Source organism: Lepidochelys kempii, chromosome 4 (genome assembly GCF_965140285.1).
Source record: "Lepidochelys kempii isolate rLepKem1 chromosome 4, rLepKem1.hap1, whole genome shotgun sequence".
Taxonomy (NCBI): Eukaryota; Metazoa; Chordata; order Testudines; family Cheloniidae; genus Lepidochelys; species Lepidochelys kempii.
Genome location: NC_136383.1, coordinates 51,312,774 through 51,333,285, shown reverse-complemented (window position 1 = coordinate 51,333,285; position 20,512 = coordinate 51,312,774). Strand labels below are relative to the sequence as shown.

General features: G+C 43.9%; 1 protein-coding gene across 4 annotated transcripts in view; it reads left to right on the top strand.

Annotated features, from left to right (window-relative positions):
• The window catches only part of TBC1D9 (TBC1 domain family member 9), an 84,708-nt gene that overhangs the window by 19,572 nt on the left and 44,624 nt on the right, over positions 1-20,512 (top strand). For 3 of the 4 annotated variants that reach the window (XM_073341204.2, XM_073341202.2, XM_073341201.2), the window contains exons 2-3: positions 2,920-3,030; positions 18,751-18,869. In XM_073341204.2, coding sequence (XP_073197305.1) covers positions 2,920-3,030; positions 18,751-18,869 — 230 coding nt within the window. The remainder of the gene's footprint in view (positions 1-2,919; positions 3,031-18,750; positions 18,870-20,512) is intronic. The other variant, XM_073341203.2, reaches the window with a different exon arrangement.

Genomic DNA, 20,512 nt, shown 5'->3' with positions numbered 1-20,512 from the left:
AAACAATTAATACAATCACTTCCATTCCAAGGCTCTTTAGAGAGAGAGAATCAATTTAAACAGTTATTTCATTCTGCTTGCATCACCTTCCTGCACTAAAAAAACTGACCTATGGAGTAAAATGGAGCAGTTCCTTAAGGACAGCCTTCAAGGGTAATTGTAAGATTTGAACAGGCAATATTAATTGGCTTCATAACATCTGAATAACCACATTATTTAAAAAAAAACACCAAATTTCTAAGCAATGTTTCTTGCTATCAAAATACTGTGTTCAGTTTTATAAATAAACCATAAAATACCTGTTAAGAGTGAAGATCTGGAAAAGAAGAGCTTCACTGAAATCCTCTGTTTTTTTGTGGAGTGTTAGGAATATTCCTTCCCCTAGCCTCACCAGCAGTAGCATCTCTGCAATCTGTTTCTCCAGTTAAAAAGGATTCAGCACCCCTACGCCATAATTTTTATTCTTTCCCCCATCTCCAACAGCTCAGTGAGAATGAGTTAGAGAGGAGGGTATTTTCCTGACTTGACACCGCTGAGCACATCAATGGGCTTGTGCTGCCTCCAGTGTCCTCAGATTTCAGCTGTGACGTACTTGTGGCGGTGGTAGCAGACTTCTCAGGACCACTCTCACACCATATAAGCTTTGGAAGAGCAGCAGCAGGAAAGAAATTGAGAAATTTTTAATTGCACGAAGTTGGGAATTTGCAGCCCAAATCAGGAGATTTAACGGTGCTGCTTATCACAGTGAGAGCACACATGGCCTACAAATAATTCATTTGGCTATTGCCTCATGACTTGCATTTTTAATACTGTCTGCAAATTCATGGAGTTACACTCAAGCTTCTTCATGCTTTACAACACTTTCAACACATTTAATGCAAATACAGAGCAGAAGCCCCTTGGCAGTTCACTTTTGCTTGTAGAAAATGTTGCCCTATACCCCAGTCCAATAAAGCACTTACATGCTTACCTTTTAAGGTTGTAAGGGACCATGCATATGCCTAAAACTATGCATGTGCTTAAGGGCTTTATTGGATCGGGGCCTTGTTGTTGTAATGGCAAAATTGTTTAATGTAGATGAGTGCAAGATAATGCACATTTTAGAGGAACAATTTAAATTATTCTTGCCCATTGATTTTTGAATGGAGTCGAAACTTATCTAGGAGTATTTTGTAGAACGTTTCGGGAAGCTATCTGGTCAACAAACAGTAGTCGTCAAAAAGTCAAATAAGAAGTTCGACTTTGTGAAGCAAAGGTGTGTCAAATGACGCCAACTTGTCCAGTTAATATGGAGTATCTCTTGTTTAATAGAGAGTATCTCTTTTATTTTTTCTATTCAGCTTCTATTATAGGCATGCATCCTTTGAGCACTGCCTGCCAAAGTTCTGGTAACATATCCAGGTCTGTTTTCAGCATGATGATTGAGACTCCTTAAACAAAAAGGGTGGCTGATGGACATTAATGCAGTGGGAGGAGAAGATTACTTCCCAGCCCATCTGGCCCAGGAAGAACTATAAATGAGTTTGTTTGAAATACATCAAATGAAAGTCTCCGAATCACTGTACATTGACTGTGGGTGGGATAATTCCAAATGTTAATTGACATTTGGACTTAAAAGCAACTCAAAAGGGAAAACGATCGGTTTGTGCTCTTTGTATCTTTCTGATGTTTAAAGAGAGCCTGAAAGGATACTTTGTCCCAGAAAAGAGGAAGGGTGAGGAAAGGGTTCTTTTCTTTTTTCACATTAGAAATTCCAGTTTTGTCTACCAGGAAAGAAAGCACAATGGAGAAGTCGTACAACGATGACATCACAAAACTGAAAATGAGCACTTTAAAAGGGGAAGTGAATGTTAGTGTTCATATTTTGGGGCTTCTTGTTGTTTTGACTCATGTTTAAGTAGAGTATCTAATGAATGCCTGGAGAAAGGATGCCATTGGTAATGGTACGTTACCCTTCTTTTGCTACAATGCAAGAGCGCTCACAGTACTGCTCTTTGAGACACCCTCTCCTCCTTCCTCATAACATCTAGCAAAAACCGATGAAATCCAACTTGTGGAGGGTGGGGAAATCTTCCATGTCTTCTTTATATGTAATCAAGAATATAAAAACAATTCCTCCATTTCTTGTTTGTGTTTGCTTTTGTTTTTGTCTTTCCTTTGCAGAATATCTTCTAAAACCCCAGATTAGAAGAACTTTAGCTACCCTAAGGGCAGGGAGACATCCAGTAGAACTTGATACACAACTGTTGATGTCGCTTACTTGATATGTTCATAAGTTGTTAGTTATTCTCCTCTTTGCTGTTGAAAAGAGTTTGACTGTATGAGTGTGTCTAATACTGCAGTTAGACACTGGCCTGTGCTGGCTGATGGGGGCTCATGGGGCTTGGGCTAAGGGATTGTTTAATTGCGGGGTAAACATTCAGACTTGGGCTGCTGCGTGAGTTCTGGGACCCTCCCACTTTGTAAGGCCCTAGACCTGAGCCCACGCCTGAACATCTACACCACAATTAAATAGCCCTTAAGTATAGTCCTGACCAGGCTTGTTTTCAACAGCCATTCCAGAGAATGTAGTACATGACTTGTGCTGGAAATTTTTGGATTATTCTTTTCCTACCTGCAATTCCAAATTTTAACTCTTGTGGGGTCTTAAGGAAATGCCTAAAGAATTTGGAACTGAGAAGCTACAGCTAAATAACCGTTTTAAAATGTGCTTTTTCTTAAAAAGGAAACAAAAGACTTTTATTCTTCTTTAGTATGTTTTCTTTTTTAAACTAACATCAACTCCTGTGTAAAAGCTGAAATCTATTTTGACTATAGATATTTTACCTGTTGGCAAAAATGATCTGTCATGTAGTAATTTTAATATGCAACAGATAATCTAGCAGGCAACATTCACCAACAGAATTTCCTGTTCCACAGGTCTCCTAGTGGGCACTCTGGATGTTGTGCTGGACTCCAGTGCTAGGGTAGCACCATACCGAATCCTCTACCAGGCGCCAGACTCCTTGGTTTACTGGACTGTTGCCTGTGGTAAGAACAAATACACTGAAACAGAATTATATTGGTGATAGTGGGGCATGTCCTATGTAACAAATGGAATGTTACTGTCATCTAAGTGCAGTCATTTTGTGATACCTTACTAATCAACTGGAACTGAAAGTCTGTTGTTGGGGGAAGTACTTATGAAATCGGCAAGCCACATAATGTATGTGCATGAAACACTGTTAAATAGATATGATTACTTTGAAGCATTTTTGATGTTGGATTTTCAAAATTTAGGACCTACTGCAAAACATTTCTTCTATCATTAGAGTTTTTGTTTAGATTGCTATTTTACTATATAACTAGGATTTTCAGCAGAAATAACATTTTGTAAACATGTAATTCTAAGGCCTGCAGTGTGAAATATGAAGCACCAAATAAGTTGTGAATCTGTTTGATCACACCTGATCATAACAGTAGCATCTGAATATAGAGCACATTGCTATAATTCAGCAATGCTATTACTAATCCGATAATACTGCATACTGATTGTGCAAATTTTCAACTGGTTACTAGATCTCAATTTGAGAGGGAAGTTTGCCATCTGGTGACATGTTTGGGGCTTGTCTACACTTGAAATGCTACAGTGGCACAGCTACGCTGCTGTAACGCTTCAGTGTAGACACTAAGTATGCCGACAGGAGGGTTTCTATCATTGGCATAGGTAATCCACATCCAGGAGAGGCAGTAGGTAGGTTGATGAAAGAATTCTTCAGTTAACCTAGTGCTGTCTGCACTGGGGGTTAGGTCGGTTTAGCTACTTCACTCAGGATGTGGGTTTTTCACATGTCTGACTGATGTCATTAAGCTGACTTAATTTTCTAGTGTAGATCAGGCCTTAATGTGATAAAAAATATCCTTCACCTTTGCTGCTGATGTTTTATAAAGTCAGACCTTGTTTAATGACCACCCCTAGACTTTCCTGGCTGCCTCTGAATATTCTCTATCAAAAATTGAGAGAGACGTGGGGAAGTCTTATTCTCCTTACACCTCCTTCCTAAACCAGTTGGTATACTTCTGTGTTGCTGGGGTCATTTTTGGCCACCTTGTAATCCAGTACCAAATCTCAATAGCACATAGCTATTAAAGAACATTGGACTGAAAACCCAACTCTTGGGGAGCAGGATCCATACACATTTCCTGCAGAGGTCGATGAGTATTCATCCACCATCACTGACTCAGATCTCTCCATTGGATCTGAACTAAACTACTTCACTGTTGTATGAGTGGCAGTCATACCTGGTGTAGAGAACCACTATATTATATGTTGCCAGTAGATCTAATAAAAGGCGCTCCCTGTGTATCCTTAGAAATAGTTGATTCATGAGTCTGACCAGGGTAATCTCAGTGTTGTGTCCTGCTCTGAATCCACTCTGGAATTTTTTGTATAGCTTTTATTCAGATATTCTTGCACTTTTGATGGTAATTGTAACTGAAAGAGGGTTTCAGCTAATCAACTGTTGATTTCCCACCAACACACACACACACACCTGTTAGTACAAATTTCCAGTGGATTTTAATTTGATATCGGTGTAGTATAACTTGCCTTTTATAAAAATGGCTGCATTTATTACTAAAGACTTTTTGGAATTCTCATTTAACTTGCTGTTTTACTGTCCCCTCCTCCATCATGGTGTAGCAGATGGCAGGGCCATGCAGGTTGCTTTCCAGTGGGAGGAGAAACCAGTGATGTGGAGGAAGGGAATTTTCTTAGTGTAACATGTTTGTTTACTCTATCTACTGCTCCTTGAACATAAGTGGTCACAAACACCATACAAATAAGCCCCTCTTTTCTCAGCTTGAACACTAATGCCTAGTTCCCAGGAACCAAAGTTGTCCCCAACATTCTCCCTAAAAGGAGAGATTGAGGCGGAGAGCATGCTCTCCTGCTGCTTATGTGTTCCCCCTCCCCACAAGAACCTAAATCACAAAACTAACAAGAGTACAGCACTTCTTCAAAGACCATAACACTGCTCACACATTAAGAAAAAGAACTGGTTTTCCAGTTGCTTCTATAGATGTTACTTAATTCACATTTTTAATTGGATTAAGAAATACTCTTACTTTATTTTGAATCCTTAGAATTTGTATTCCTAGTTAGAAAAATTTAACAAGTTTTAACAATGAAGATATTAGAATATGTACCCACTGGCCTTAGTTTCTTTTATTGATTGCTTCTTGAGTTTCAGCTAGTTTTAGGTTTTGTATGTCTAACTGATTATAAGTTGTTTTTGTTAAATGACTGTAGTAGCTCAAGTCTGACCGCTTAAAGAGAATAGTATGGCCTATAAAGAGAAGTAAAATCTATCTTCCTGAGTGCAGATGCTTCATCTGTGCTGCATTGAAATTGGCCATCTGTGTATCTTCTGAGAACACTGCACTATGATTATTTTGTGTCTTTCTGTGACCATTTGAGAAGAAAGTGATTCTTTTTTAACCTCTTCAAAGTTTTCACTGTTCTACATGGTGTGACAAGTTCGGTCACAGAGACCCCCTTGGAACTCTCACTTGATGGGCTCAGAGGTAGTCTCAGCACATTTTCTCTGCCAGTTTGGGCTTCAGAACCCTGCCTTGTTGAGCCAGACACACAAGCCTGCTGCAACACAGACCCAGAGTCCGAACCATGCCCCCAAATCTAAAGACTTAACTGAAAACAGTTTAAGAAATGCTCCTGTCTCTAGCACCCCAGACACCCAGCTCCCAGTGGGATCCAAACCCCAAATGAGTCTGTTTTACTCTATATAAAGCTTATACAGGGTAAACTCATAAATTGTCCGCCCTCTATAACACTGATAGAGAGAGATGCACAGCTGTTTGCTTCCCCAGGTATTAATTATTTACTCTGGGTTAATTAATAAGCAAAAGTGATGTTATTAAGTATAAAAAGAAGGATGTAAGTGGTTCCAAGTAATAACAGACAGAACAAAGTAAGTTTCCAAGCAAAATAAAACAAAACACGCAAGTCTAAGCCTAATACAGTAGGAAACTGAATAAGGGTAAATCTCACCCTCAGAGATGTCCCAATAAGCTTCTTTCACAGACAAAACTTCTTTCTAGTCTGGACCGAGCAGCAGGCTTGCGTGTCTGGCTCGAAAGGCAGGGTTCTGAAGGCCCAAACTGGCAGAGAAACCCTGACTCAGCACATTAGGTGACAGTTCCAAGGGGGTCTCTGTGACTGAATCTGTCACAGTGGCGTAGTTGAGCAGGATCTGTGCACAGCTGATTGATTTGAGACACTAGTAGTGATTTTAAGTGAGTTTTGAGTGTGGTGGCTAGAGAACAGACAAAGTGGTTACTGGTTTGTTATTTTCTTTGTTTATTTCGGGTGAGGGAAATAAGCACAAGAAAGCAGGAAAATGACTACCAGTGAGGCAGCTACAAAACTAGAGTTTGCGAGACTGGAAGTAGAGGAGAAGGCAAAGGACTGCAAGTTTCAAATGAGGCTCAAAGAAGCAGAGGCAGCCAGGGAGGAGACTGCACACACAAGGGCTATGGAGGCAGAGGCAGCCAGGGAGGAAACTGATCACAAAAGAGCCTTGGAGTTAAAAGACAGAGAGATACAGGCCCAGATTGAGACCCAGAAGCATGAACTGACTGTAATGGAGTGGAAGAGACAAAACCCTTCAACAGTTGGCTCCGCTTCCCAAAAATCCACAAATGGGAGCAGTTATGTCCGCAGTATACTGAATCCAGTGATATTGCCGATTATTTCATCATCTTTGAGAAACTGTGCACTCTCCATATGATTCCTGAAGATCAAAAAATGACCACTTTAGTTGCAAATTGACAGGGAGAGCTCTGGACATATTCAATAAGATGCCTATTGATGATGCTTCAAACTCTGGTAAATTTAAGGAACTGGTTTTGAAACAGTTTCAGATTACACCTGAAACCTACAGGGTTAAATTCAGGAGTGTTAAGAGGGGATCTGGATTGAGTAATGTGGCTTATGTAAATGAAATGAAAGATTTGTTAGACAAGTGGGTGAGGGGAAAAGGCGTTACAAGCTTGGAAGAAATGTGTAATTTAATTACTCAGGAACAGTTCCTGAATATTGCAGTGATGATGTAAAACAGTATTTGTGGGACAAAAAGGTGGATGCAGTGGGGGAATTAGCTGAGTTTGCGGACTCTTATGAGCAGTCACAAGCTGCAATTAAATACAAACCACTGGCAAAGGGGTACAAGGTTGGTGGAAAGCAGAATCACCATTTTACCCCTGGGTAAAGGAGGCTGGGCGTTCATCTCCCCATGCCCCTGTTACTCGTCCCAAGTCTCCTGTACAAGCAGAGGAGCCCAGAAGGTGCTACCATTGTAAGTCCACTGAGCACCTGAGGAATAAATGTCCTTGGCTGAGTGGGAACAGAGAGCAGGTAACACATGAAGCTGCTGCTTCTCAGAGCACAGGGGGTATCCCAGGCTGCTGCCTCTTTCCACACAGGATTTGTAAAGGTTGCTTCTACACAACCAAGCAGTGAGCATATGCATGCTGTTAAACTTAATGGCAAACTGCTCCAAGGATGGAGAGACACTGGTGCAGAAATTTCTGTAGTCAGGAGGGACCTAATCCATGAGAAGGATTTGTTACCAACGAAAATGGCAGAATTAGAATCGGTGGGAGGTTACGAAGTCCTTGCGCCTTTAGCTAAGGTACACATGGAAACTGGTGATTTGCAAGCTGAGCTGACTGTTGCAGCAGTGGCACACAATTTTGTACTGTTTCTACTAGGGAATGATTTCCTTGATGTGGCAGAATCTGTCCCAGGGTTTGTTAGCAGCAAGAAGGAATCTTGTGCTAAAAGCCCCAGTGGGGAGGCTGAAGTTGCATGGGCTGCAGGGGGGAGTAGGGGAGTGTCTCTTTAATTCCTCTGGAGCAGTGAAAAGTGCAGCTTTGGGAGCAGGGATGGTCGTAACCAGTTCCTGTAGCCCAGAGGCTCAAGGCAGATCCCTGCGGGAAGGGCTGGATAAAGCCAGCTCCTGTCCTATAATCATCTCCCTGGGGGAGGGGAAAGTTCCACCTTGTAACAGGGAGGCTGTCCCAGTTGGTGACTGCCAGGAAGTTGCAGGTCGCCATATTTGGGGTCGGGAAGGAATTTTCCTCCAGGGCAGATTGGAAGAGGCCTTCCTATGTAGCTTGGGGCACGGGTCACTTGCTGGAGGATTCTCTGCTCCTTGAAGTCTTTAAACCACGATTTGAGGACTTCAGTAGCTCAGACATAGGTGAGAGGTTTTTTTGCAGGAGTGGGTGGGTGAGATTCTGTGGCCTGCGTTGTGCAGGAGGTCGGACTAGATGATCATAATGGTCCCTTCTGACCTTAGTATCTATGAATCTAGGTCAGCAGGGGACAAGTCTTGCCCTGAGGTGCACAGAGACATGTATCCTGGAGATGAAAGTTGGGGTCCCAATGACTACAGTGGGAACAGACCCCCAAGGACTCTGTAGCTGGAAGCAAGCCCAACCTGAGTGAAGTGGTGGGCGGGGGGGGAGGATTTTGCTGACCAGTGAAGGGTTTGTCATAGCTGGTAGCTGTGAGCCCACAGCTGGACCAGGGTCACCTTCCCTTTTGGGGGACACGGAAGTGTCTGCCTCAGAGGGGAGCCCAGAGAGGGAAGTCCAGATGGAAGGTGAGGGGGGGACAGGAGGGTCTGCCCACCTTTTGTAGGGAGGCTTTTCCCCAGGAGGAGGATGAAGAATCTGCATCTGAAATGCCAGACCCCTCACCTGTGGATCAGGTTTTAAGGGAAGACTGGGGGTCAAGTCTCCTGGAAGGAAGGAGTCCAGTCTGTGAAAGAAGTTTATTTGAACGTCTCTGAGGGTGAGATTTTATCTGTAGTCAGTTTCTTAATGTATTAGGCTTAGACTTTGTTTTGTTTTATTTTGCCTGGTAATAACTTACTTCGTTCTGTCTGTTGTTACTTGGAACCACTTACATCCTTCTTTTTATACTTAATAAAATCACTTTTGCTTATTAATTAACCCAGAGTAAGTAAGTAATACCTGGGGGAACAAACAGCTGTGCATATCTCTCTATCAGTATTATAGAGGATGGACAGTTTGAGTTTACCCTGTATAAGCTTTATACAGAATAAAACTGATTTATTTAGGGTTTGAATCCCATTGGGTGTCTGGGTGCTATGCCGTTGTCAGTTAAGTCTGCAGCTTTGGGGGCGTGGTTCAGACCCTGGGTCTGTGTTGCAGCAGATTAGCATATCTGGCTCAACAAGGCAGGGTTCTGAAGGCCCAAACTGGCAGAGAAAATGGGGTCAGAGGTAGTCTTAGCACATCAGGTGAGAGTCCCAAGAGGGTCTCTGTGACCGACCCCGTCACACGTGGTACAAAGGATTTTGCAGTGTTTAGCTGTGTAACTCCATCTCTCATTTCACAGTTGTTCTTTACTGTTCTCTTACAAGTGTGCCACTCATTATTTGGCACTTGCACTCTCCCATTTTTACTGAAACTCATTACAGCCTCATTTGCCTTCCATAATGCATTAATCGTTGGCTCCCATGAATAGTTTTACAGAGCTGTGGAAATCACATGTTTGGTTCCTGGCTTACTTATTCAGCAGCATAACGTTTTCACAGGTGAGAAGAAACCCAATGATCTTGTCTACAATCGCATGCTAGTTGGTTATGTTTGAAGCTGTTTAACTCTGTAATGGGGGCTTGTTAACATGGATTCATATAATGCAACTTTATGTAAAATCACTGTTTCTAATCTGACACTGACTGTGAGGGTCAGAGTCCTCTCTGTTGAACAGGCTCAGAACAGATGTTATTGGTAATTTTGCTAGAGAAGCTTAAAGTGTGTTAATTCCAGAATGGGAGTGCTCACATGGGGAGTTATGTCCATGTAACTTAATTTATATAATTATGCTGGTATAGTTCTCCTGATTAATTTCCTCATGCATGAAAACTCTCAAACTGTTACAGAGTATGTCTGCACTTCAAAAACAAAACAAAAAAGCCATGGCACCAAGTCTCAGAGCCCTGGTATACAGACTCAGGCTTACTCTCCGGTGCTAAAAATAATAGTGTAAATGTTCCCTGCCCAAGCTCCAGCCTGGGCAGGAACAGCTACGTTGATGATATTAGCGCCATAGCATGAGCCCGAATCCGTAGACCTGGGTTCTGAGACTCTCTGCTGCAGACAGCTGCTTTTTTTTCCCCCCTTTTTTTCTTTTTGCAGTATTTACAGACATATGGAAATGTCCCTTTTTGTTTTCAAGTGTACAGTTCTTCCATTTGTCCTCACACTTCCTCTTATATCCCAGTCCGTCATACTTCGCAAACAGTTCTGATGTTGAAGATATGACAGAATTCATTAGCATATCAAGCATACTGGCAGAGATTATATCCACATTTCAGCCATGTAACGTGTGATCAAGTGTACCACCTTGGGGAGGGGAAATGTGATTGATAGTCTCTGCTCTATGCATAGTAGCTATTGTCCCCTTTATCTTCTAACATCCTCTCTCTTCCCTGTTGCCTTATGCTATATAAAAAGTTGACCTGATTTAATTTTAAATGTTAGTCTTGACTAGAATTTAAAGGTGTGTTGGAGTGTGTTACCTTTTAAGTCTAGTGTATATAAGACAGTGCATACTTTAAAATGTGCTAAGCTGGTCCAAAGCTTGTCCATGGCACGAAAAGTCATGGTTTTAATATGTGGTAGCTAATATGTTTTAAAACCAAGTGTAGACAGGGTAGAATAAGTTTTTCTAGACCAGTGATCACCAACCTGTAGATCATGATCAACTGGTCGATCCTGGAGCCTCTGCCAGTCCATCGTGATCTCCAGCCACTAAAAGTTCGGCAGCGCAGCAGGACTAAGGCAGGCTCCCTGCCTGTCCCAGCCCCACGCCGCTCCCCGAAGCAGTCAGCATGCCCCCTTGGCAGAGAGGCAGAGGTCTCTGCATGCTGCTCCTGCCTGCAAGCACCGCCCCTGCAGCTCCCACTGGCCAGGAACAGGGAACTGCAGCCAATGGGAGCTGTGGGGGCAGTGCTTGCAGGCAGGAGCAGCGTGCAGAGCCACGTGTTGCCCCCACCCCGCCAGGTGCCGCAGGGGCGTGTTGGCCGCTTCTGGGAGTGGCGTGGGGCCGGGGCACGCAGGGAGCCTGCCTTAGCTCCGCTGTGCCGCTGACCAGGATCCGCCTGAGGGAAGTGCCATCTGGCAGGAGCCTGCACCCCAACCCCCATCCTGAGCCCCCTCCCAGAGCCAGTACCCCATACCCTCTCCTGCACCCCAAGCCCCCTGCCCTGACCCCCCCCCAGAGCCGGAACCCCTATACTCTACGCCAGTCTGGAGCCCCGTTCTGCACCCAAACTCCCTCCCAGAGCTTGCACCCCTGCCCCAGGCTCAGTCCGGATCCCCCTCCCACACTCCAAACCCCTCGGCCCCAGCCCAGCGCCCGCACCCCCTCCCGAACCCCAACCCTCTGCCCCAGCCTGGTGAAAGTGAGTGAGGGTGGGGGAGAGCAAGCGACGGAGGGAGGGGGGATGGAGTGAGTGGGGCGGGGCTTTGGGAAGGGGGCGGGGTTGGTCCTGGGTTGCACTTAAATTCAAAAAGTGATCTTGTAAGTAAAACGGTTGGAGAGCTCTGTTCCAGACCAGTGGTTTTCAAACTTTTTTTTCCGGTGACCCAGCTGAAGAAAATTGTTGATGTCTGTAATCCAACAGAGCTGAGGATGAGGGGTTTGGGGCGGGCGAGGGACTAAGGTTCGGGGCAGAGGTTTGGGGTGAGGGCTGTGGGGTGGGGCCAGGGATGATGGGTTTGGGGTGCAGGAGGGGGCTCTGGGTTGGGGGGGAAGCTCAGGACTGTGGCAGGGGGCTGGGGTGCTAGAGGGGTCCGGGCTTTGGGTGCAGGCTCTGGGGTGGAGAAGGGATGAGGGGTTTAGGGTGCAGGAAGGGGCTCCGGGCTAGGGCAGGGGATTGTGGCGCAGGGTTGGGACTTACCTCTGGCGGCTCCCAATCAGCGGCGCAGTGGGGTTGCTAAGGCAGGCTTCCTGCCTCTCCTGTCCCCACGGACTATGCTGCTCCCTGGAAGCAGCCAGCAGCAGGTCTGGCTCCTAGCCAGAGGTGCACAAGCGGCTCCACGTGGCTCTTGCCCACAGGCACCGCTCCTCCCCCCGCAGCTCCCGCTGGCCAGCCCCGTGGCCTCCCTGCCTAGGAGCCGAACCTGCTGCTGGCTGCTTCCAGGGAGCAGCGCAGTGCCAGAACAGGCAGGAACTAGCCTGCCTTAGCCGGACAGCACCACCAACAGGACTTTTAATGATCCGGTCGGCGGTGCTGACGAGAGCCACCGCAACCCATTGCATGACCCAGTACTGGGTCACGACCCGCAGTTTGAAAATCACTGATCTAGACTATGATAAAAGGTGTGTTGTTAGCACATCCTGCTCATTAATTCTGCCCAACATCAAATATTCTATTCAACATTAAATGCGAATTGTGGGTGGATTAACTGATCCATCTCACTAGGTAAACAATTTGGGCTACGAGATTAGGATAGTGTCTCTTTTATGACCTCGTCTGCCCGTGTTTGAGTTTACTGCCAGGTGGCACTTTCATGAGAATGTTTGTTTTTCATTTGTTTCTCTTACACTACTTGCAGAGACCTATCTGAGAACTCTTAATTGACTCACATTTTTCTAATGCCCATAATTATATTGAAATGGTTATTGAGGTTGGTGGAGTTGCTGTTTATTTTGCTTTCATTTCTCACACAGAGTTGTGGCAGACCAGTTAATGTTTTGAGGAGTAAAGCATGAGATATTGGCAACAAAGTAATGTAAAAATGAGATGGAGGGGTGTGTGAGATGAGGACTTGATAGGAAACTCTCTACAGAAGCGATGAAAATAACCTGAAATTTGATGAGCCACAAATGAGAAATAGATGACTTTGGACTAGTCTACACAGTACACACCAAAGGCATGTGAATTCTAATGCACACCAACTTGTTGTGCTAACTGGCTCAAGTAGACCCTGCTGGCATGCACGAAAAGTTCCCTAGTGCATGTTAACGCACGCAAGGGAACTTTTAGTTCTTCCCAGCAGGGTCTACATGGGTCAGTTAGTGCACAACACAGTGTGCATTAGAATTCATGCCGTTGTGGTGCGTATTGCTATGCCATGTAGACAAGCCCTTAGAAAAGAAGTGCAGAGCCCTTATGATGGTGTGGCCAAACTGTACCTCATTGCAGTGTAGGAGAAGAGCAGTCATGCTGCTGGTGGTCTGTTTTTTGTCCATAACTTACACAGTTTGTCACTGCTTTTTGCTGACCTTAATCTCTCTCCATCCTAAGCAGGAGTTTTCAAGGCTTCACAGTCCCCTGCTTTATACAGTTATATTCCCAGCAAGCCAGACTGTAAATAGACTAGTGTCTGCACTTTGCTTCCTCTCCAGAGGCTATGAACTGCATAATTATCCACAGTTAAAATTTACTATACAATTCTTTATAAGCAAGCACCTTTATTCTTGAAGTGAAAGCATTACTGGGAAAATTTTAAAAAAACAATAGAAGAACCTTGGTGCATGCTAAAGAGCTTACCAGACTGGGTCATAATGATTCCAGCCTCGAACTCTCATAAGTGTCAGTTCCTCAAAACCCACAACTGGGTTTCCCATGGTTGCAAGTTCATAACTGTCTCTCAGTTTCAGAACCAGAACCCAGGCTGGGCAGAGCAGCTGTTTCTTTATACAACTTAGGCCTTTGATCTTGGCCTTCAGTAACAGATAATTAGCAGACCAAGACCCTCTCTTCAGAGGATAGTTTCAAAAGGGTAGGGTTTTGCGTAACAAGAGTTGGGTAATTTGCATTACCCTCTCCCTAGGGAATCCCCAGGAAATCCACTTAACGCTCGTTGTCCCAAAAGTCCATACTTGTCTGACACGTTTTCAGTGTAGTCTTTTGAATGTTACATTGGTCACATCTCCCTGCTACATACAATCCTGGCCTACAATAATAAATAAGGTTTTTAAGGTTTTTCAAGGATATTGCAGGAAATTACCATATCTGTCATACTCCCTAGGAATTGCATAGATGATCTCATTCCATTGCTTTCACTAAAACTGTGTCAGTGAGGTCTGGGTTAGTATTCACATCACATTTATAATTGACGGGTTAGGAAATAATTGGTTTGTGCATGGTTGCATCAAGATCACCTACAAAAGCTTTTATATTGTAACACAGCTATAATATATTGTTATAACCTTAATCTATGTTCATATTAAAACTGAAGTAATTGGTAGCAAATAATTACTTCTGGTTAGTCTCTTTCTAATTGTCACTTCATGAGCAGCTTGACTTTCTTGAATTCTGTAGGTTTCAGAGTAACAGCCGTGTTAGTCTGTATTTGCAAAAAGAAAAGGAGTACTTGTGGCACCTTAGAGACTAACCAATTTATTTGAGCATGAGCTTTCGTGAGCTACAGCTCACTTCATCCGATGAAGTGAGCTGTAGCTCACGAAAGCTCATGCTCAAATAAATTGGTTAGTCTCTAAGGTGCCACAAGTACTCCTTTTCTTTTTGAATTCTGTAGTTACATTCAATTAGCTGCTCATGAACTATTTGCTAGTTATAATTTGAGCTGTTGATTAGCTGTGATTGGAAACCCAGGTCATGTGGGTATTGATTCTGTTCCCTCCTGGTTGGATGAACATAATCTTAGAAGGAGGTTTTGGGTATAGATATTAATGTTCACACATTGAGAACCTGTGTTCTGAAAATATCTGCTTAAGATTCATCTTGGTCTTGTCTTCATTGCGGACCTAACTTGGGTTCAACTATAGTTTTCCCCTTAACACATCTGACATTCACACATCCACGCACCTCTATCTGTGCTACGTGGCAAGGCAGCCACTGTACCCTGATATGTAGGGCAAACCCCCAAGTTAATTTATGCTGTGTATTGCTAACCTAAGATAATGGCAGTGAAAACATTCTGCCACAGCCAGTCCAAAGAATCAATACATGATCGTTCTCCAGTCTCCTCCCCCAAGCCCTCTGGGAATGTATTCCTGTATGCAATCTTGCCATCTGTCTGTGCTCTGATCCCTGACCATAAGGATCTACCTTCAGATATCTCTGCCTGGTGTCCTTGGTCCGACCCTCCTTGTGCGATCTCTGTCTTTACCCATATCCGTTGTTAGATAAAGCAGAAAAATGCTCAGTAAGAAACCTGTGTATCAGCATGCATTCACCTGGCTCTTTTGCAGTAGCCAGACTGGGCAAAATGTAACTTGCTGTAATACACTCCTTGAAGGCACTACCATCCAAATAACTCTCCGTGGTAAGGCACACTCCCACTAGTGCAGTTTATTATTGTTATTTTTAGAAAGTATTAAAATATTCCCAGTGGCCATTGAGATTCCTGGGTATAGCATTAAACAGACTACCATGAGCCTGTAAGCACTGCCAGCAAGCCAGTGGCACATTGCACTACCATCCTGAACTTGCTCAGTGAGTTGTTGAACTGCCTTTTGTCCAGTTGGCACACATCGGGATAAGGTTTTCGTCAACCATGGCAGTGAAAGGTGCGCTGTGTCACCTAATATGACAGGTGGCATTGACCTCCCATCAGTGACTGTGCTGTTGGGGGCAGGGGAACCACATACCAGCTCGCCACATTGAAACAAAACAAACCTTTAGAACGCCATGGCATCATGCCCATCCATTCAAAACCCACACTTATTTTAGGAATATTTCCTATTTTTATCAACCTGGAAGATAGCACAGCATTAATTGCCTTGCAGTCCTCTATGACCACTGCGGCAGCTGTGGATTTGCTTCCCTCTAACTGATTAACAACAAATCTAGTACAGTCTGGGGTTGCCAGCTTCCACAGGGCAATAGCAACGTGCTTCTGGAGCATGATTGGCTCACTCATCTGGGTGCTCTGCTTCAGGAGTGGGGCTTTCCTCATACAAAAGTTCTGGACCCACTGCTGGTCATCCAATGTTGCCGTCTCATTGTGGTCACACCATAGTGTGCTTGTGGTTCAGATCCAGAAGCAGAAAACCATGATTTTCCGTGAGAGACAACATGTGCTTGGTCCCTGCCTCCGTCCCACACCCCATTGTCCCTTTCTTTTGTTGTGCTTCTGCTGGTAAACCATTGGCTTCACCGTGCACGGGCCAAAAGCAGCCTCTAAGGTTATGTAGACTGCAATGTAAGCCCAGGATTCAAACTCTGGCTCAAAATGAACCCCACCTCCATCTACAAACAAATCACAGTAACCCAGGGATCGGTCACAGGACCCCATGGGGTGGAGAGTCTGAGCCCAAGTAAACCAGGATCCAGGATTCAAGCTCTAATGCTATGCAGTGTAGATGCAGCCACAGTGGACTCATGCTCTGGGAGTTTGCCAAAAGTATTCCATAATCCCATGGGCTGATATCCTTTGTCCTCTGGACAGTTAAGCTTTCCCACACTGCACCACGAACAATGAGCTAGAGCAGAGGTGGGCAAACTATGGGCCGTGGGCCACATCCGGCCCGCAGGACCATCCTGCCCAGCCCCTGAGCTCCTGGTCCCGGAGGCTAGCCCCCAGCCCCTCCCTTGCTGTCTCCCCTCCCCTGCAGCCACACTGCTGCACGGGCAATGCTCTGGGCTGCGGGGCTGCCTGCTCATGCAGGGCAGCGTGGCAGCGTGTCTGGCTCCAGCCAGGCGCTGTGGCGGTCAGACATGCCGCTCTGAGCAGCATGGTAAGGGGGCCAGGGCTGGGGGGGGCAGACAGGGAGAAGGGGGCGGTTGGATGGGGCAGAGGTTCGGGGGAGGCGTTCGGGGGACGGGGAGCAGGGGGCGGTTGGATGGGGCGGGGATGGGCGAGGAGTTACATAGGGGGTGGGGTCCCAGGAGGGAGCAGTCAGGGGACAAGGAGCAGGGCGGGGTTAGATGGGATGGGGATTTTGAGGGGGGCAGGAAGTGGGAGGGGACGGATAGGGGACAGGGGACAGGCTGTTTGGGGAGGCACAGCCTTCCCTACCTAGCCCTCCGTACAGTTTCATACCCCGATGTGGCCCTCGGGCCAAAAAGTATGCCCACCCCTAAGCTAGAGCAGCAACATTTTGGGAGGGTGCTAGGAAGTCTGGGATACGGGTAGTTGGACTCAGACCCACATAATGCAGTGTAGACACTGGAGCCCCAGGGTGGGATCAGGGTTCAACAATTCCTAACCTGGGGTTACAAACGAGTGTGGATGCTCAAATCCTATGTTAACAAACCCAGGATCTAACAACTCATGGTCTGCTAACCCTGGGTTTACATTGCAGTGTAGGCCTACCCGAAGATACCCACCACTGTCCCTCGGCAGCAGCTTCTTCAGAGGCACAAAAAAGAAACATTGCCTCCATAAAAAATAGCATCTGTCTGTTATTAGACTGAGCAGGATTGATGCCTTTCGCATATAACAGCACACCACCATAGCATCTTGGGTCCTGCCAGGATGAGAATTTCCAGGGTTTAGGCCGTTTTCACTCATCATCCGTAGAGTGGGGAGACAAGTTGCCCTGCAACACCTGTGAATAAGAGCATAGAGTGGTGCAGTGAGTTGTGGTGCTGTGAATCTCTGTATTTATGCCCAGATAGCTGTATTGCTTATCACAGCCAGTGTGGATGGAGGGCATGAGAACAGCATGCTCATGTCAGAGTGTTATCATGGTGTAGCAGGTTAGGCTACCCATGATGTTTAAGCCGTTGTCTGTACAAAAATCCAGCCATTCCTGTGCAGGTGTCTTGGTGCCTAAAACTAGTACTTATGGATTTATTCCTGCCTTCCATATCAGGACAGAGAGATCTCTGACAGCACAAGCATCTCTATTTCTGAAAATATTGTATAATAGTCAAAACCAGTGCTAGCTAGATAAAGGAAAAGTGGTGTTTAGTGGAAGCTTACAGCAGAGAAAACCAAAGTAAAATGTTGCCTATTGAATGCCTGATCCATGAAAAGTTCCTTCATTCTAGCCCTATATTCATTTACAGAATGTACGTGTATGTGTTTCTCCATGGCAGAAATCTTGTTTGACTCCCCCCCGCTCCCTAGAAACCAAGCCCGATATTGTCTGTCTCAGCTTTCACTGTAAAAGTGACATCGTTACAAAAGATGTGCCTCCCTTTAGAGTGCTGTCAAAATTCACATTCTTTTGATGAAGATATTCTTCCATCTGAAGTTTTGAAAATTTCTTTCTTTTATGGTCTGAGATACCTATTGACAAATTCCACTGATTGCCTGTTTCAAACATGATTTTGATCTTGAAGTTTGGTAACTGTATCCTATATTAGGATTTACCTCCGTCAAGAACTATTTGTATAATGTACAGTTATCTTTTGGTTTGTGCTCCTAACAATGCAGCCACCACCTTCAGTAATTAGATCTCATTAGCATGTCATTTACAATTCCACAAATATACTAAGGTCCTTATGTTTAGGATTTTTAATGTAGTATTCTTCATTGATATTTAAACTAAGTACTGATACAGAAAAGTTTTAAAATAACCCATGTGGGTTCATGTTGGGAGTTACCACCAATCATTAGTAGTGAAATTGGGGGTTAGGGGAGAATTTTTCAATTTACTGAGGTTATGACATTTGTTTCATTGTGTGAAACATTTTACTTCTTTCATTTTGCTTTATATCTTGTTTGTTTTTGGGAATCATGGTGAACAAATTTTAGACATCGGTGAATTATTTACTTTGTTCTTTTGTGCAGGTTGTTCAAGGAAGGAAATCACTGAACACTGGGAATGGCTTGAACAGAATCTGTTGCAAACTCTTTCAATCTTTGAAAATGAAAATGACATAAACACATTTGTCAGAGGAAAAATACAGGTAGCATATATATGTACATAGAAATTGTTGTTGATTATAGATGTGACTATAGAACTGTAATGTCTCATCGCATCTGACGCAGTGATCTATACACCACTGTGTTCCTTGAAAGGAAAGCAACATTCCAAATGATATTGTGTGCATATCTAGATTAGGGAAATTTGCTGGAGCATAAATATCTATATCAGTGTAATCAAAATAATTTATATGTGGGAGTCCCCACTTCATCTATCCTCTCCTCTGGTTTTAATTCAACATCTAAAGTAGATTAAAGGAAACAAATGTTTAGCTGGAAACAAATGTTTAGATCCAAAAAATTTCTGTGATTCACTCATGCTTTGAAATTTTAAAAATGTGTGATGAATATTTGAAAATAAACACACTTGTTTATTAACGCTACTGACCAATAGAACATTAAGCACTTAAAACAACTGATAATTCTGTCTCTGTCTAGAATGAATAATGTTTTCCTCTATTACATACAGAAACTTAGAAGAATAACATAGGTTTTGTCTATGCACAAATATTGGACCACTTTAATTACACCGGTATATTTAGCGTGGATGCAGTCATATTGAAATAAAGGTGGTGGTTACCAGTGTAGTTATTTCTGCACAGAATCTCACTTCTAAGCAAAATATATATACTGGTACATAAACTGTGTGTGATGAAGCCTGTTGGCTCCATCTGATTCCATTCTAACCTCTCATGTAATAATTATACCTCTTAAAAACCCAGCTGTGCTTCAGTAAATTTCAGTAGCAGATCAGAAATAAATACAATAGACCCCTTTTATAAATGGTTTAAACCTGTAGCATTAAAATACCTATTTCCATGAGACCGCTATTGTGTCAAACACAGCTTTGTTAAGAAGAGTGTTACTACTTAAACTCCTGTACAACTGCATGTTTGCACAACAAAGAAGGCTTCACCACCCCCACTACGCTCCCCAAAGTAGTTTATGCTAACCTAAAGGGATGAAATCACTTTCCCTTTTAACCTTAAGTTAAAGAAGGGATATGTTCTAGATTATTAGGTTTTTTTTCCATGTTGTAATAGTTCAATTAGTAAACAAGAAATTTTCTATCCTTTCAGTTACCAAGTACTAGCCTTTCATTTAACACCTATTAAGAAGGGTCATAAGTTATTTTTTATCACTAAGAAAGTAGCAATGGTGGAGTTTCTACCTGATCTGTTTTTATTTAGACTAAAACTCCTCTGCTCTAGTGAAAGTCCATTCCTATTTACTCAAACAATATTTGTGCCTGGGATGGGCTGGGGAAAAGGACATGGGTGTCCTATCAAGTTGGGGGTATTTGAGGTAGATCCAGTGGCTTAAAACAGGACAACTGGAAAGCACTTTCAGGGCTGCCATTAGCCTGTTCTCAACCAGTGGACAGCTCTACCAGCATCTGAATTGTGCTCTTCATTATGTTTTTGATCCCCTCACCACACCGTGAATGAAATAGCATGTGGTGTTTCCCACATTCTGTTGGGATAATCAAAAGAAGACCAGGTGCTTTCTTGGAGATAACCATACCTCTCTCCTTGCTCCTTGTTCTAAAAGTAACAACATTTTGTTTTCCTATAGTGTTCTGTTTATATTAACGTAGCATCTAGGAGCCCTAGTCATGGACATGAGC